We start from the raw sequence: 20122 nt of genomic DNA on the forward strand, positions 1-20122 counted from the left end.
AGTGAGCAGTGGCCTGGTCGCTATTTGTTTATGACAGTCTATTTAGCTATCCTTTGTCACGTTTGCTTTCAATGCCCCAGATAGCTATGCTTTCGCTTTTCAGATAGCTTTTTTGTCTTCACGCATTGTGCTTACCCCTTTTTGGGTGCACTTTGAATCAGTTAGATCTGTTAGCGTTGGGTAAAAGCGCTTGACATTGAAGCTGGTCAACGCGGCGGAAAGTGTTTACTGCCAATTGCTGCGCTTAGTTAATTTGCCATCTGATTTTTGTGCGTTTCTGCTTAGGCGCAGTTTTTTCTTGGCAGTTTTTTTGTCTTTTTTTGTTTTTTTTCTTTCCTTTTTCCTTTTTTCTGTTTTTGTTTTGTTTTCTTTTTTTTTTGTTTTTCTTTGATTTGTGCTCGACTATTTTGCGGTTTTTCGTGAGGAAGTAGTTGCATAAACAAATGGCGGCTAAGTTTTTTTGTTTTGTGCTTAGGCGAAGTTGCTCGTTTGGAAGCTTCTTTATATTCTTTGTGTTCTTTGATGCTTTTTTGTGAATTTTTTTTGTTTGATTATCTTCGCTATGAGTAGTTCTCCCTTATTTTTTCGTCTTTTAGTTAGAAAAAGTTGTTTCTTTCTTCTTACCTTGCACGTGTATATGCCTTCGTCCATGCGGCTGGCCTTGGTGATACCCAAAATGGCAGTGAAAGTGTCTTTAGTTTCCGGTGGTAAGACGGTGGTCCAGATTTCTCTAAAAATACAGAAGAGGTAAGTGAAATTAAGTGCGAGTACGGAGATTTTTCTTTTAACGTTGCAATTAGTACATGAAATGTTTAAAGAAATTAAAAACAGCTTAAGTGAAATCACACTTCAGAAAACTGTTGAAAGAGGTTCTAACAAACCTAAAGATCTTTTTCACCGCGTTTATATTTTTATATCAAAGTTTAAATTAGCTTTGATTATTCTTTTTTTATACTTCTCGAAAATCCTACTTTTCTGCTTCCTCTGATAGTTTTCTTCGTAGATTGATTTCGATTTGATTCGAACATTTTACTCTTCTTCTTCTTGTACGCTCCTCTTTACAACTCCGACAAACTTATCTATCAGAATATAAGGTCAGGTTAGTTTAAGAGGTCGATCTTAACAGGGAGCATTGTGGGGCATTGGCACCATCATTACTTTGCTGAAAGGGGTAATGTCAGTTTCGACTATGTGTGCTGATTCTGCGAAGATAAAACTCTAGATAGGCTTCAACCTCAGTCGTGCAAACGCTGGAAAATGGAGGAGAAAGTGTCTGCATGTTTGCACCTCACATTTTTCTGTTAAATTCTGACAACTTGGAGTGATTCCACGTATGTCCTACTACTGAGGGGCAGCATTATCCAGTGGTACACTGACGACTCAATAACTCCGGAAGGCAATGGAGCATCCATTGCGGTACCGCTTACTTAATATTTGATCATAAATTTAAAAAAAAAAAATTGTCAATAGAATTTTATTGAAAATCCTACTATGTGCATCTGCTAAATACATATCTGAATACATTTCATTAAGTCATTAACATTGGTGGATATGTTAGATGGTTTGTATGTATTCATTTACACTTTTACTACCTACCTTCACTCATACATATCACAAATACACACATAACCCTCTACTTATGTATATATAAGCACAAAGACTGGATTAGGCTATCGCTATACACTGACATGCAGCGTCGTTGACCTACAAACTAACTGCACCTGCTTTCAATATAAACATATACTATGAAGCTGTTTAGAACTAGTTCAGTACTTGCAGCTACACAGCCCGATATTTCAGTGACATTGTCACCATTAGCGACATTATTGCTAATTACTATTCAGCAGCAAAGCAGATAAACCTAAATTGCAGCATTAGGGTGGGAGGTGTAAAATATTGTTCATTTTTATATTTATATAAAAAATTCTAAGCAAAACGAAGTAACGCAGATGTAATGGAATCTTACTAAAAAAAATTTAATTCGGTTGCACCGCAAATTTAAAAAAAAATCTTCTGAAGAACTTGATTTTAATCGATCAGTTTGTATGGCAGCTATATGATATAGCGATACGATCGGTAAAATTTGTTCAGTGATAATTTTGTTGCTTAAGATTATAATGCAAGCCAAATTTCGTTAAAATATTTCGTCAAATAAGAAACTTTTCCATATAAGAACTTGATTCCGATAGTTCATTTTGTATGGCAGCCATATGCCAAAGTGATCCGATCTGAACAATTTCTTCAGAGATTATACAGTTGGTACGGATAATAATTTTTGTCAAATTTCATGAAATTTCCATACAAAAATTGGTTCCGATCGTTCAATTTGTATGACAGCCATATGCTATAGTAGTCCGATATCAGCGGTGCCGACAAAAGAGCAGCTTCTTGTAGAGAAAAGGGTGTGTGCAAAATTTCAAAACTGAGTGATTAGTTCGTTTAAACACCGAGGCGGACAGACGCGCATGACTAAACCTTCACAGCTTGCCACTCTGATCATATATGTACATATGTATATGACATAATACGTATACATAGCATTCATAAATCTTCTTTTACTTTTTTGTAATGCCGATATTCGCTTCGTCTTTCACCCACCTTAATTTTCTCATAATCACAACTACATGCGCCTGAGCATCAATTAACATTTGCTACACAATCTTTTTTTAAGTTTTCGCTTTGTGCAGGTGAAAATGATGCCAAAGTGCACTTGAACTTCCTGGTGGCATATGGTGCTCATATCATTTGCATGCTAAGCAGGGAATTAACATAGATTTTGCATAGATATTACAACCACATGTGCATGAAGTATGGGCGTAGTTGTGTGCACATATATGTATGTATATATGCATGTTCATATACACGAGTATATTAAGTTATGCCGGCGCCAACTGGTAATGATTATGCAGAATCGTTAATGAGTTCGTGTGAATAAACACATAGTATGTATATAAGGGACACTCTAGAAGTATACATACATATATCACGTGAGATACGAAGACGTCACGTATACCACATACCCTGCCAGAAAAGATTGTACTTCTGAATTGTTTGCTACTTTATGATTTTTTAATAATTTTATAATTAATTATCTTCAGGTACTTGACGTCAGTAAGAAATATTCTTGAAGAATAATTGTGATGAAATAACTATTTAGGAAGACGTAACCAAGATATTTCCTGATCAGTCGCAAATAAAATACGTTTTTTTTTATTTTTGTACTATAATGAGCTTGTATAAATTAAAATCAATTTCTTTAAATCAAAAATTTAAAATTTTTATAAGATTACTTTTCGTCTTGTAATTATTATGTTGATATATTTTCCTAATTTTCTTATTGTTTTGACTTTTTCTTTGCGAATTTTCAGCTTCCGCTAACGGATATAACCATTTTATAACCAATTGATAACTAAATAATAACCAATTGATAAGTAATTGATAACCAATTTGTAACCATTTTATAACCAAAACTAAATTTTTGTTTCAATGTGATTGGTTTCAATTATACCGTTTTTCCTTCGCCTGTAAACTTATGAAAAGTGGTATTACGTTATTTTGCGCTTTAGGTGACGATACATTCTTTCATACATATTTGTGTGTAAGTACGTAAAAGAAAGGTACAAGTTCATTAGTATGCACTAACATATTGCAAATTGATGTGTCAAGTGGGGTTTCGCACATTGCTGCATATTTCTAATGACATATGGTGGAACGGTGACGCTGCAGCCACAGATTTATTGCGGACTTTACTAGCTTACATTACAAAAAACTAGAATTCATTAAACTACATATGCAAATGTCAGTCACAAATACAAACAAATTGTCTACATAAGGGTGGATCAAAAAAACTGGGTACTCTGAAAAATTGATTTGAGCAGTAAATTTGCTGCAAAACATGAGTTTGCCGATTTAAAACAATTTTTTTTTTTCATTGAGTTTAAAAATTCATGGGAAATAAAATTGTTTGACTTAAAGTAATCAAACTGGAAACGTTAATATATTTTAAATTTTTATGTTTACGAAACAAGCGTAGTAGAACTTTTTGTAAAGCATTTAATTTCCTAAAAAATTGATGGAATGATTTTTTTCAAAGTAGTTGGAAGCAAGATTTGAACTTTTTTTTATCTGATAATAAGTAAACCAGAGAAAATTGTGAGCTGGAGAATCTTTGCATTACAATTATGAGTTCATGCTTGGAGAAATTTTCTTAGGGTTGTCTAAGAACCTACTTTTTAGAATATAAATGAAATAAATATATATGTTTTTTTGAACAACCCTAATGTAAGCATCAATCCATATAAAAATACAGGTACATAACAGAAATCAAGCAAAGATTAGTGTATTAATTTAGGATATAAAGCAATTGCTGATTAGAGACTTGAGTATGATTTAGTGCGTCGAAATTAACAAAAAATTAAAAATAAACACATTAAGGAGCACAAAAATGAAAAAAAGCAAAAATTGAAAAATATACACATTAGTTAGCACAAAAATAAAATTCACCTTAAGACATATAGTATGTAAATAAGAATTTACTGTACCTCATTAGATGACTAAAAGGTTTATTAATACAAGAAGGTCAAGGTATTCTGATTTCTGCCTACTAATTTTTGTATAGAAAACATTTTCAATAGATCGACAATATTTGACTGCATATATCCACAAACTCACTTACATACCTACATATATAATGGTTGTCAAAAAAGTCTTGCGGTATTTTCGCTAGTTGGCGGTGAAAGCGCGTAGTTCTAGTTTTATTCGTCGCATCGGGTCATGCAATACCTTTCTGGAAAGCCCATTTCACGCGCTAACACGTGTTTGATTGATTGTCGTTTCTTTTAAGTCGTTCGTGAGTTATAGCGCCGCAAACATGGAGCAAAATAAAGAGAAAATACGCCATATTTTACACTACTACTACGATAAAGGCAAAAATGCATCTCAAGTCGCCAATAAAATTTGTGCAGTTTATGGACCCGATACAGTTTCCATTTCCACTGCACAGAGGTGGTCGAAGATGCGCCACGCTCCGGAAGGCCTGTCGTGGAAAATTGCGATAAAATCGCTGAATTGGTCGAAAGAGACCGGCACAGTAGCAGCCGTAGCAGCTGTAGCATCGGTCAAGAGCTGGGCATGAGTCAACAAAAATTCATTTCAATTTCAATAAAAAACACAAAAATCAATAAAAATACCGCAAGACTTTTTGACAACCCATTATTATACCTGTAGATACGCACAATATCGTGGTTCCATATAAGCATACATTTAACTTCATGTATCGATCATTTGCAATCGTCAAATTTGTTTGTGGCATTGCTAATGGTATTATACTAGTTGTCAGTCAGCGAAATTTAAGCTGAAGACTTTAGCCCAATATTTCAAGATTCTCACTGACATGTATATATAAACACATAACACACACATGTCTATGGTATCCATTATAACTAAGATTGATTTTAGTCGTCTCTAAGTCATGTCACTTTTTCAGTGTATATAACAAGGGATTTTTTGATCTTTTGAATTAAGAATGTAAACCTGCAACTATGAAAAGCGCATATTCTAATACAAATTTTCCGCTCAATAACCAAGATCTCGAAAACTTTTTCCATAAACATTTCCGCTTAAAAGGTAGACGCAGCTGTTTTAGGTTAGGTTAATCATGCCTCCGCTTGACGCGAATTTTAACAGTCTCTGTGGCCTCACTATCGATACCTCCCTCAATGTATCCGTGGGGACACTAGATGCTTACAACGTAGTCTTGCCAATTCTGGACAAGTGCGCAAGAGATGTTCCATGGTTTTCCTGGTGCCTAGTTCTAGATATTTCCTGCAGTCTACACGCAATTATATTTATACATGAAATGACCGCAGTGCACCATGTCGTATGAGTAACACAAAATTAATAAGGAACTTGTACCACAAGTAGACTTCAGAGGGACTCAGAAAAAAAATTAAAATAAAATCGACTCAGGAAGTAACGGATAACTTAAATATGTTAATGTATATAAACTTTTCTTCAAATAAAGCTTATATTTAGTAGATGTTAAGGTAAGCGCATATACATATACCTTGATATTTATACGCAGCCATGGATTTGTCAATTATGTACATGCATCATATCATATTTTTGTTTTTTCTTTGCTACTGGGCTTAGAGAGAGTGAGAGAGAGTTCAAATAGCAACTCAAGTTATTTTTTATTGACGAGCGTGAGTGTCTAAAGAAGAAGTGAATGCCTGCCTGCAAGTATTATATTGCTTTCCATAAAGTATGGGCAAATTCAAGTGGACTCAAGAAAAGTAAACGAGTTACGTAAAATAACTGCATATATATAATATGTATATGAGGCTATATTTGTATATTGCTGTGAAAATGTATACATGCACTTATAGATAATAATTTTTTCAAGGGTTTAATAGTAACTTATGAATATATACAAATGTATAGAATATATATACATATACATAGTATATATGTAATATAACAATATAGAATATATGTTTGTAATTCTAAAAAATGTTAAAAAAGGAACAGGAAGAAGGATAAAGTGATAGGAAATTGAAATAAAAATAAAAAGAAAAAGTAAATTTTTTCCGAAATATAAAAGGAAGTTGAGCTGGTAGGAAAGAAGGATAGGAAATAGTAAAAAGTGATATAGGAAGATCAGTAGGAGAACTAAGAAGAGCAAGAAAGCGAAAGTATAAAGTTTAGTAGTGAAGATAGATACAATTGAGGCTTTGCACTGCGACCTATGGTCTATTATGGCCTGTTAGTAGTGAAAGCATTCGTTTGTTATTATATCTTTATACCCTTTAGTAAGTTTGCCAAAAAGTTTGTAACACCCAGAAGGAAGCGTCGGATAAGTTATAAAATATATACATTTATAAATGATTAGCATAGTGTGATGAGTCTGTCTGTCTCTTTGTACCTATACGAACTAGTACCACAGCTTTTGAGACATACTTCTGAAAATTTGGAAACGTAATTTTTTCCTCGAGAAGCTGCTCATATGTCGAGCCCGCCAATATCGGACATCTTTAGCTTATAGCTGCCATACAAACTGAACTATCAAAATTAAGACTTTGTATGGAAAATTTTCATAGTTTACGAAATATCTTCACGAATTTTGGCATGATTTAATATCTATTTTCGGTTCAGACCACTACAGCGTATAGCTGCCATACAAATTGTTCCAACGAAAAACCACCCTTGTATGGAAAACCTTTTCATTTACCAATAAATCTTCACAAAATTTTTCGTGTATTATTATCTCAAGAAGCCGTAAGATTTCCGAATAAATTGCTCTGATTCGATCACTATAGTAAATAGTAACCATACAAACTGAACGCTGCAAATTAAGCCCTTGTATAGAAAACTTTTTTATTTGACAAAATATCTTTACAAAATTTGGCATATATTACTGTCTAAAGTAACGGTAAAATCTCCAAGGAAATTGTTCAAATCGGATTACCATAACTAATAGCTGTCATACAACCTGTTCGGTGAAAATCAAGTTCTTGTATGGAAAACTTTTTAATTTCACCATATATTTTCACGAAATTAGGCATGAGTTATTATCTCAAGAATTCGTAAAATTTCTAAAAATTATTTGGATTGGACGACTGTAGCATATAGCTGTCATACAAACTCATCGGTAAGAATTGAGGTCTTATATGGAAAACTTTTTTATTTGTCAGTATATCTTCACGAAATTTGGTATATATTATTTTTTAAAATAACGCTTTAAACTCTGAAGAAATTCTTTAGATCGGATAACTGTAGTTTGTAGCTGTCATACAAATTGAAATATCATAATCAAGTTCTTATATGAAATCTTTTGTATTTTTTTAGTGTATTGTAAATTCAGTTTTCCTTATTAGTGAAAAAAATTCAAATATTAAGAGAACCCCTTTTATATGTAAGACCCTGAATTCTCTACAATAATAGTCTTCCACAGTTTTCTCGTGAACCTCACCGTTCTAAAGTTGTTCAAATTTAAAGTTTGATTATTTCAAATCTCTGTTTTTGCGTGAGTTTTATAACTGGTTAACAAAAAAAACATTTCGATAATAATATTCATTATGTATGCTGTACTATGTCTGTAACTATGTATGTTCATTTATTACTAAATATGGCTGATTTTTATTAAGATATTAAATACGCATAAAATACACACACTGCTACGCCTACTTTACAAAAATAAAATTTTTATGAATATTAATATCGTGTGTGCATTAAATGTTTACGCACTTCAAGCTAGATTTCTGCATAAATATTTATGCTGTGAAGGCAGTAAACTTTCAGCTGCTGTGAGTGAGATTTCTACAAGTAACAACAGCTATAGCATGGAAGTATGTGTGTGTGCGTCCGTTAGTTATGTCTAAAGAGCGAGCATATTTTAAACGCTGCGATGGGTTATAATAATTTATGAATATATGACATTTATTTTATTTTGCATACACAATCTGGCAGTGATTTTGAGTTATGAGCTGACTTACATATCTGAGTGCGTGTGTGCGTATGTGTGTGGGGTTGCAACTGCAGCTCAAGACTTCACGTGCAGACAATTTTATAGCAATCGCTCGAGTATTTATGTGCAGTTATTTATTTTTTTCTTAGTGCGCACTAACACTATGTGCATGCGTGTGCAGGTGAGAGTGTGCATATGGAGCAATCAGGGTCATGTTTTCATGATTTATGACAGGTAATTTGTATGCAGTTTTAACATATGACTAAATAAATGTTGTCGTATTTATTAAAGCAGCTCATATGCAAAATAACGTGCTTAGCTGCTTGAGCTGAATTGAACTTATGCTTTGTTCGATGCGCTGCTTGGCGTTTGGCTCCTGCTGTTTTGTGACATTGACTTAAGAATATGCACATGAAGTTTAATATTTGCGTAGATTTAATACGCAAATGTTTTGGGAAGCTTTGTTTGGTATTTTATTATGAATTAAATAATTTAATGCTGCATTTTAGTTGCTATAATGTCGTTCAAAGTTGCATTTCTTATAGCACAAAAGGTATAAAAATGTGTTGATCTTAATGCTGATTGATCAGTTTGCGTGACAGTTATACGCTATACTGTTTCGATCTGAACAATTTCTTAAGCGATTTTAGCGCTATCTTTGACAATGGTCTGTGCGAAATTTCGTGAAGATATTTCCTCAAATAAAAAAGTTTTCCTTACAAAGACTTGTTTTTCATTCAACAGTTTATATGGCAGCTATATGTTATAGTGGTCCGAACTGAACAATTTCGTCGGAGATTATAGTGTTCTTTAGTACCATGGTCTATGCCAAATTTTGTGAAGATACTTCGTGAAATGAAAAACTTTTTCGTACAATGTTATTATTTTTTTGACCAGGTTGTATGGCAACTATATGCTATAGTAGTCCGATCTGAATAACTTCTTTGGAGATTGTAGCACTAGTTTGAGAAATAACTCCTGCCGAATTTCGTGGTGATATCGTGTTCAATAAAAAAGTTTTTTATACAAGAACTTTTTTCTGAAGATCCGACAAATAGGCAGCTTCTTTCAGAGAAATATATGTGAACTAAATATCAGATCGATATCTCGAAAATTGAGGTATTGATTCGCGTATGCGCAGTTGCACGGAAGGAAACGCGAAAAGGCTGAACCGGCTTATATGCTAACCATTTATATACTATACATACATATTGTACATATCGTCTCATAAAATGGAAAATAACGCAACATCACTTTTCATAAGTTTACAGGCAAAGGAAATACGTTTTAATTGAAACCACTCATACTGAAACAAAAATTGAATTTTGGTTATAAAATGGTTATAAAATACTTATGTATTGGTTATCAAATGGTTATACAATAGTTATATATTGGTTATCAAATTGTTATATACTGTTTATTATATCTGACAGCGATTTCCGATTGTTTTTTGATGTTCCGAATTGTTTGCATTTTAGGTAACAATATATTCAATACAAACTTCGTAGCAAAGTTGATATTACCTCTCAGGCTATAAACATTATATTTTTATTTATTGTTATATATTATTATAATATTTATTATTTTATTAAATTTATTGTATATTTTACTTTTTTTTTAATTTTAAAAAATGTTTCTTCTCAAATATCAATTAATTTTTTAAGGTTAAATCGCTGTAAAGTAGTATAACTCAAAAATTGCATGGCACAACTAAATATACAATGCAATTTTCTTGATTATCCAATATCATCGTTTCATAAATCTAAACAAATCCATCTTAACCGAAAAAAGGAACTGCATATTACACTTCCAACCAATTTCTATTTCGAGGACATCACCCAAAGTACTTGGCTCATGCCCCAGCAGCAGCACAAACAGTTTATTATAAGCAAGCAAAATTATCGAACTCATGAAAAAATTTGATTTATGCAAATCGATAGCATGCGCCCGAAAATATGCAATTTCCTGTGTAATGATAATCTAACGGGAAACGCAAGAAAAAATTCAAAATGTATTTATGCAAACACGAGCAGTAAGCAGCACGCCGAAGGATGTGCTGTAAACAACCCAAAACAGAGAGAACAACAACAATAACTTATAGTGAGAGCTACTTGAAGTGCGCTTTATTGTCACCGCGGCAACACAGCGCCATTGTTTACACGTCGTACACAAAATCAAGGCACAAAATCACATTGGCACAATTTTGCAACAATATACAATTTGCTGGCACGCACAAACACATACTATGTGTGGTATGTATCGTTGTGTGGCACGTTGTATGCTGCCTTTTCGTTATTTTCACATGTTTATGCAAAAATCGTGTAGTTTGTCATGGTTGGCAGCCTTGTAACCCACTCATAGTTTGTTCTGTAATCTCATTTACATACATTTTTCACCAGAGGTGGTGTGTTTTTTCAGCTGAAATATGTATTTGTAGTGGCATTTTAGGAGTATTCACTATGTCGCTAGTTTAATCGAATTCGAAGCATACCTTTAGGAGGATTTCGCTTTTGTGTGAGCAGAGATTAAGTTTAAATAAACAGTGTTAGCTATATTAAATTAAATTAGAACTTTTTAGTAGCTCCTTTGGTCGTTTAAAGAAATTTTATTAGTTAGTGGAACTAATTATTTAATTAAGTATCTCCTTAATGAAAGTTAAAGAGTACATTTAAGAAGATTTCGTTTTTGGGTGAAACTGTTAAGTTATTCACAACAATAGTACTTATAGTAAATTAAATCAGAACTTTCTAGTGCTTCCCTTAGTATTTTTAAGAAATTTTGTAAATTAGAGACCTCATTTATATAATTTGAAGCATACTTTTTGGATGATATCGTTTTTGGTTAAGACTGAGATTAAGTTATCCACAACAGTAGCACCTACATTTTATGAAATCCGAACTTTTTAGTAGTTTCTTGATATTTTTAATTTTTTTTTGTAAATTGGATACCTCTTTGATATAATTTGAAGCACACATTTCGGGGGATTTTTTTTTTAAGTGACATTGAAATTAACTAACAATAAGGCAATGCTATCTATAGTAAATGAAGTAAGCTGGTTTCTGGTGGTTAACGTGGTTTCTTTGGTTAATTTGATTATAGTCAAATGGTTAAGGAAATAAAATTGATTGTGACAATATGCTAGTCTTTTTATTTCTTGAAATCTTCGAAACACATACTCCTGTACTCTCGTTCGTGGGTATTATGGACTTCCAGAATCTTTGAACTGTTACGGATAGGCTTGGACGGGAAATAAAATATATTCTTCACACTTTTTTTATGAAAAAACAGCATTTATGTATGATCTAAAAAGTTTATTAGAATCAACTTTTAGCACCTTGCAATCCTTATTCAAATTCCTTCAGGAGAGAAACGAGCAGATGTTACCCTTATTTCATTCTTTCGAACGCCTCTAGCGAACTCAGCAAGCGTTGATCATCAATTAGTATTTGTGGAGTTGCGAAAGTCTTCTGTCAGAGAGTCAAGTCCATTAAACTGCCAGATCTTAGCAAGTTTCACATAGACACGATCTTCTAACTGGACACTGTCCCATTGGCATCTACGCGGTGAGGCATAACTTCATCCATCCATCTAAATACTTTTTCTTCTCATTTGCATACTTTCTACGAACCCGTCGAATTGGCTGGAATTGATATTAGTAGCCTCAATAAATTTATGGCAGAATCAGGGTGTTTTGTGGATATGCGACGATCTTCTTGAACCATATCTAAGGGTTTTGGGCAAAACAACAAACCTCTGCAGATGTCTAGGCTAGTTGATAAAAAAGCAGTCCTAACCTCACCTAATTAGTATCCAGATCAAAACTAAGAACTACTCTAAAGACCACCTAAGACAGACTAGTTCTAGTTTAGCTATAGAAACAATAAAAATTTTAGTTTGTTTAAGATCGAAGCTCTATCGACTACAGTCTAAGTCAGAAGTATTTATCGAAACTCTCAATTTTTTCCATGAAATGAGCTCTCGTCCAGCAAACTGTGTCCAGTAAAATAATCTACAGCGCGTTGGCGTGCCGCAAAAGGAGGCCTACCAAATTGATCAGAGCGAAATTCATATGCGAAAAGGAAACATGAGTAGGACATTTTAGTCCTCCAGAAACTAAGTTACAATTACAGTGTGTTACCACAAAGATCGGAAGTGGCAGTTCACGAAATCTCCTTGCACTAGCATGGTAGATAGTCTACCAAATGAATGCCTACATGACGCCAAAGCTACCAAAAGCCCATAAACAACTTCCAAATTGCAGCGAAACCGTAGTAAAGTAAACTCAATGGGGCACAGCTATCATTGATTACAACAAAAGTCAAAAAAGCACAGTTTTAGGCAAACAACAGAATAGGCAGAAAGCAAAGAGAGACAGCAAAGCAATTGAATATCTTGCGGATATTTATTGAAGCGACCCAACTGTTAAAGAGCGCAGTGAAAATTGCTCCGAATATGCAAGTGACCCAATGCTGTGAATGTTGACTATTTGCACAAATACAATTTCGCAGACCTTTTGCAGTCACAAAGCGTACCCCAACTATACGAGGCAAAGACTAGGAAAAGCTGTCGTATCAGCCGTCAATGAAACAATGCGAACTTAATTGGAATTGACTGCCTACTTTTAGGCGTAGTAACGGGTATGCATTGCGCGCACAGACAACAAGCTCTTAGAAATACAAAGGTATTTTAGTATGTGGTATACCGGGAGGCAAAATGGGTTATGCTAGTTGTCTGCAACATTTGTAGCATACATTTAGGCTGTGCCTTTGGATATTGCATGAAATGTCAAACGCTGGCTGAAGTTCACGCAAACGCTTTGAATAATGTGCGTTGCGTGCTGCGAAACTGAAAGATAATCAAGCAGTTTTTGATAGGAAAAGAGGTAGAGAGCTTGGTAATTTCATATTTTGTCTTTTTCGAGGATTTTGTGAACGTTTCTGCTTGATTTGATTATGGATATTTGTAGTTCAGCACAATTTATGTTGGAGGCAAATCAAATCAATTTATATGTACACGCACGTAATTGCAATTTAGTAAAGAATTATTTGATAGTAAAACATAGAAAAATATACTGACTTAAAATATGGCTTCTCTTTTTGGGCGATATACTAACGAAAAAAGCCGAAGGAGAATGTATTGCATACTTTTTGGTGCTTATAACTCGAAAGTCAACTGATTAGCCAACAGAAAAGTTAAATTTATGTAGATCTATAGATCAGCTTATAGAATTCTTAACATAATTTTGTGAGCAGAAAAGATCACACAAATTTTTCGAAGCGAATAATTCTTTCCACCTACAAATTTGCATAATTATAGGCTACATTTAACTTTTCAGAGTAAAGCATAGTTCTTGGCTAAGATTATTTCGGCATAACTCAAATTTAACACAAGTTTTTAATAAGCATTAAATATTTATGCATTCTAATATATGTTCCGAAGACATTTACATAAATTTCTCAGCTTCAATAAATATAAACGAGCACTACAGCTGCCTCCCAACTATGAAAGCACCTTTTTTATGTAAAATTATTATAAAATATTTTCCTATACATAAAGAATTTGCATAATTTTCTCATAAATGCAGCACTTAAATCAACCCGAAAACTTGTAATGAGAGTTGTGCAGTATAATTTAGGGCACTTAATGGCCACTAGAGCCACTTGAGTGCAAGCATGTGCATATTGCTTCGTATGAAAATGATTTGTAAGCCAAATAAAGCAACTTTGGAAGTACTTACATACACATACATATGAGAACCTTTGTGGAGGCTATGTTGTAATGGGTTTTAAAGTGTATCCAGCGCTTTTTGCCGAAAAACAAATAAAATGAAGAACTTTCAGCTTAATATTTTCAAAATTTACCTTATAATTTCTGAAATATTGCTGTAGAACTTACTTAGTGGATTTAAGTATAAAATATTTAGGGTAAAATTTTTTGAAGACTTTTATTTAGATATATTATGCATACTGATGTAAGGCTTTAAATTTACTATAAATAAATGTAATAAAGACTTGACTTACAAATTTTTTTAAGGTGGATTTTATGGGCACTGTTTTCAACCGAAGCTACACTTTGCACAAAAGCAAAAGATTTCTTACAAGAACTCGATTTTAATCAGACAGTTTGTACGGAAGCTATTTGCTAATGTGGTGCGATCTTAACTATTTTTGGAGAGACTTCCCCTTCTTCTCTTCTTTATTCACTATCGTAGACACCGCTTACGCAGGTATAGCCAGGTTAACATCCGCGCCAGTCGTTTCGTCTTATCGCCATTTGGCGGCAATTCGAGGTAACAAGTGCAGGCAGGTTCTACACCTTCCTCTACTTCCCCCGGCCGGTACTGAATAGAAAATTTTCAACGCTAGAGTGTTCTCCTCCATCCAGAAAACATGACATACAAGGATCGTTCCTAAGTTCCAAAGATTCTTTTTGAATCTAGCGCCTTCTGGTTGCGTCATCTATATGTCGATTGGTGCGTTAGAATCTGCTATCTTTATCGACTGTCCAGTGAGAATGACATTTCATATATTGGAAGTGAAGTTATTGCGTTTTAAGTGTCAGTATGTTTGTGTTATCGGTGCGAAAATGAGCTTCGAACAAAGAGCCAACATTAAGTTTTGTTTTAAAATTGGTAAAACTTTTACCGAAACATTTCAATTGATGAAACAAGTTTATGGCGATGATTGTATATCCCGTAGTAGAGTGCACGAGTGGTTTCAACGTTTTCCAAATGGTCGTGAGGACATAAATGACGATCAAGATGTGGGCCAATCAAAATCCGTGATCACCGGAAATTCCATCGAAACTATGCGTGAATTCATCAACAAGCAGCCGAAACCATAATTGAAATTCATGGAAATGGAATTGAGATCTCCAAAACATCGATTTATCGCATTTCGACCGAACATTTGGACTTACGAAGGGTGTGTGCACGTTTTGTTTCGCACAAATTGTTTGACGATCAAAAATTGCTCAGAATCCAACATTCGAAGCACGATTATTTGACTAAAACTCACATTTTAACCATTAACCACTCCGCATATTCACCTGATATGGCACCGTGCGACTTCTTCCTTTTCGGAAAAATGCATTTGCCCATGAAAGGAAAGCGTTATGCAGACGTAGAGGCCATTCGAAAGGCTTGCACCGGCATACTGGCGGCCATACCGGCCAACGAGTTAAAAAACTCGTTCGAAATGCTTTTGGACCGTGCAAAAAACTATACTGAAGCAGAAGGGACTATTTTGAATAAAATAAATTGATGATAGGGTAGCCGCTGTCTCCCGCTGAATTATGGCAATGTAGCCGTATGTCTCGTACAGCTTATTATACCATCAACTGCGATATTCATCGTTACCAGACGCAAAAGAACCATAAATCGTCCACAAAGCATTCTCCCAAACTATTCTAAGGCTGACTAATCAGATGATGTCATTGTCCATGTCCTCGCATCATATGACAAGACGGGAATAAGGGATTATAGAGTTTGACCTATGTCCGTCGAGAGAGGACTTTATTTCTCAATTGCCTACTCAGTCCGAAGTAGCAGCTGTTGGCAAGAATTATTCTACGTTGAATTTCAAGGCTGATATTGTTGCTGGTATTGACGAAATTATCAACGACTTCGAATTTATGACTGTCAACAGTGACGTGGGAGCCAAATCACGAATAAGGCGACTGTTTGTTTGATGACAGGAGATATTTCGTCTGGCCCTCGTTTACTGCCAGACCCATTTCTTTTGCTTCCTTGTCCAGCCTGGAGAAAGCAGAACTAACGACGCGGTTATTATGGCGAGTGATATCAATATCATCCACATACCCCAGCACTCTTCTAGAAGATTGTACCTTCTCTTTCTATACCTTTTCTCTATGTAGTTTACTGGGAAGAAAATGACGCATGCAAAATTTCGGAGCCATATTGACATGGCAAAATGGACGCAGCTCGTCATGTCGATTCCCTCTGCGAGTTACAAAAATCGTGGGAAACTTAATATATCTAGTTCTGGGTATAATAGTATAAGATCATAGTAAAAATGGTCATAAAATAAATAAACAACCGAACCGAAAGTTCTTTGTTTTTTCGACACTCTCTTCTGGAACACTATTTTACTGCCTTCAGCACTTACTCACTTGACAGACAGTAGTCTCGCAGAGAAATAGTTGATGGCCCACCCTTCTTTGAAAATTACTTTGCGAAGTTATTTTCTATGTTACTTTACTATCGGACAGCCAATAAAATGATGACTTTACACCCTTCGACAAAACATAAAAAATTCTGGCATTTTTCGTGAATGAAATCTAAAAAAAGTTCTGTCTATACAATGACCTACAGTCGAAAAAATGGACAAAATTCCATTACCAAAATTTGATTTTTGATTAGAGAACTTTATACTTTATACTTTAACCGAATCTTTTCTCAATATAATTGTAGTTACTACAGCAAATTAAAAAAAATGCTGTTTCGAGAAAGAAATTTTAAAGGTGAACGAGCAGAGCTAATCAAATTTAGCGGTTACTCCTTAGAAGCCTGTAACTAAAAAAAAATATTTGAAATTTTCATTTAAACTTTTGCTATGTTTTTTTTTAAGGTTGATGCTATCATTAAAACAATTAAAAATCATTTCTCGAATTTTCATTTCAGGTGTATCTCTTAATGCTAGGCCAGTCTATCACCGGTCATCACGACAGATATCTGCTCCCAGCTGTCAAGCAAACATATACATGTAGTGCCTTCATCTAGGCGTTTATCACCGATGATACTCTGGCAGCCAATGTGTTAAAAAGCAGCCTGTTGACTTACTTGCTTCAAGTCTTAAAGTTAGTTTGACATCAAAAATCTTTTGAGAAATTTCTAAACTTATTGAAAATAGAACAGAATATAATATCAGTCAATTCAGCAGAGCGTGCCAGTATTTGGAGAGAATTCACCTCATTAATATTTAGATATAATTTTGTTCGCTCTTTCTTAAAATGATGATGAAGTGTCCATGTCTTTTATATTACTGTAATATCGGTGTGAAGCTTAATTTTCTGAAGCTTGTAAAACATAATTTTATATTCACTATTTTTATTTTTTTCAATTTAGTTAACAACATGAACTTTTATGATTATTTGGAAGAATAAATCTTTTGCCGAAAAATATGTTATTTAGAATTCGCATTTTTTTATCTAAAAAATAAGTTTTTTTTTAACATTTTAACAATATAATATTACTGCAACAAATATTTTCAACATTTGCCTACAAGAGGCACTGCATACAAAGAAAAATATGTTTTATATTTGCTCCCACTTTTATCATCTACTTTGTGGCCGAGTCTTTATCCATACGTATATATATGTATGCAGTTAACGCATTTTTACGCCTGTGTTTTTTACAGCCCATTTGCACGCCATAACTGGGTAGGTGGTACATGGCCAGCAAACCCCGGTGACATAAATAATATTTCACTGTGCAACGCCTAATTTAATAGCGAGGAATTTGTTAGCAGCTTGACAGTAAAATGCAAACAAAAAAATCTCACAAAATATATTTATGTACAGATATATTTATATATATAGTATATTCCATACTGAAACATGAGCGCAGGTTTATTAATGCAACGATGCGGCGGTGGTCCATGAAAGGCATATAAAAGGCACTAAAAACTGCATACAGAGAGCATGACGCGAACTGCCGTTTTCTTCACAAATACACACACGCATATACACATACTATGAACCAAGTGATGGGCAATAAAGTTGCTAATATTTGCAAGCGCCAAAGAGTAAACGACCTCGTCGTCAACAACAATTGCTATGACGCAACAAATCGTAAAAGAGCACATTCAACATAAAAATATTGCATTTTGACTTTTTTCCTTTCGCTTTTCTACACGCGTCCGCCATATACTGTCGCTTATTTGCAGGCAGACAGCGAAGAAGCACCACAGTAGCTACAGGCTGTCATATGCTTGTAGACGTTGCGAAGCCTTCCCTCTCTATAAATGCACTGAATCAGCTGGACTCTTGCCGCACGTGTGCTTTTTGCTGCGTGTGTGTGTGTCATATTCCAAGAATGTCACTTGAAATTGCCACGCGCTTTATTACGTGCAGGCTCGTAAACAACATGCCACCATAACCGCCAGGTGACGTATGTGTTAACAACAGTGAAATCGTAAAAAATTATATATTGTGTACACAGATATATATTCGTTTAATATTGGGTGGCAACAAAGCAGCCAGGGTATAGATGGCGCGCTTTAACGAATATATAATTTTTGGAAGGTACTCGTTATATTTGCTAACAAAATGATTATGCGGTTTACTGTTCTCGAAGTACCTTTTGAAGAACTTTTCGTTTAATTTATATAAAGTTTAGGTGTGGCTCATAAATATTATTGCTTAAGGCTGAGTGAGATCGACAACGGTTCTTCTTAAAATTTCATATACGATTATAAATACTTTTCCGCCTATAGAATGCAATCTCTGGTTTTTAGTTTTGCGTCTTTTCTTCAATGTTTGGTCATGATGATCCCAGCATTTTGGCATGAGATTGCAACTACAAAATTATACACCCAGTTCTTTGCTACGAATATATCTGAAGTATATCTTTAGAAATACGATTATTATATCCTTGTCATCTCACTAAAAATAAACCACCATCCTCTTGAATAAAATCTTTAAAAATTACACGTAATATTAAATAATTATGAACTCATTATTCATGTCACGAAGCGTAAAGAGGATTTCACTTAATGGATGTTTAGTTAAAAAACGCCGGGACTTTTGGTATGAGTCTTGCGATGTTCGCTCTTCACATAAATGTTTAACTATTAACAGTTAAATGAATCCATATGAGAAATTGAAGTCATCTACTAGCTGCTTAAAGCTAAAGCTCTATAGAGAGCTACCAAATCAAAGAAATTCCTGATTACCAAATACTTGCTTTTGATAGAAATTTTTATTAAATCTTTTACCGAACCATTATTATACAACTTGTCTCCAAAATATGAGATTAATATTTTTTTCAAATATTAAGATATGCATACTGAATCGAACAAAGAACTTGCATAACTTCCAGAAATTGGTGTAATATATAACAGTATGCGATTATACTACTTTGAATCGAACAGAAAATTGGTATAAAATACATAAAATGGTATAATATATTAAAGACATAATAGCACAATATTATAACGATTTAGTGACTCGTTCCTTGTCCGCCAAACTTACGCAATCTAATAAAGTTGCAAATGTAACACTTGATCCATTAATTGACTAACATATGTATAATACTTCACTAAGCCATTGATAACAGCGAATTGAATAGAAAACTGACATAACTTCCAAAAATTATTGGAATATACAACAGTAAGCGATTATACCAATTTAGTGAATCGAACAAAAACTAGTATAAAATACATAAATGGCATAATAGTATACCACTTTATTGACTCGAATAGAGAAATGGTAAAATTCACAAAAATTTACACAATCTAATAAACTCGGGAATATACCACATAATCAATTGATTGACTAACATACTTCCCTTCCCCATTGATAACAGTGAATCGAACAAAAAAGCTGTCATACCTTCCATAACTAAGTGTTAATATATTGGTATGCGATTACATCAATTCTGTGAATTCAACAGAAAACTGATGCAGCACACATAAACTG

At 34.0% G+C, this 20122-nt stretch overlaps 1 protein-coding gene across 1 annotated transcript in view; it reads right to left on the reverse strand.

The window, feature by feature from the left end:
• The window catches only part of LOC120768553, a 352878-nt gene that overhangs the window by 125632 nt on the left and 207124 nt on the right, over window positions 1–20122 (reverse strand). The window contains exon 8 of the mRNA XM_040095297.1: window positions 625–730. Coding sequence (XP_039951231.1) covers window positions 625–730 — 106 coding nt within the window. The remainder of the gene's footprint in view (window positions 1–624; window positions 731–20122) is intronic.

The sequence above is a fragment of the Bactrocera tryoni genome, chromosome 2 (genome assembly GCF_016617805.1).
Source record: "Bactrocera tryoni isolate S06 chromosome 2, CSIRO_BtryS06_freeze2, whole genome shotgun sequence".
NCBI lineage: Eukaryota > Metazoa > Arthropoda > Insecta > Diptera > Tephritidae > Bactrocera > Bactrocera tryoni.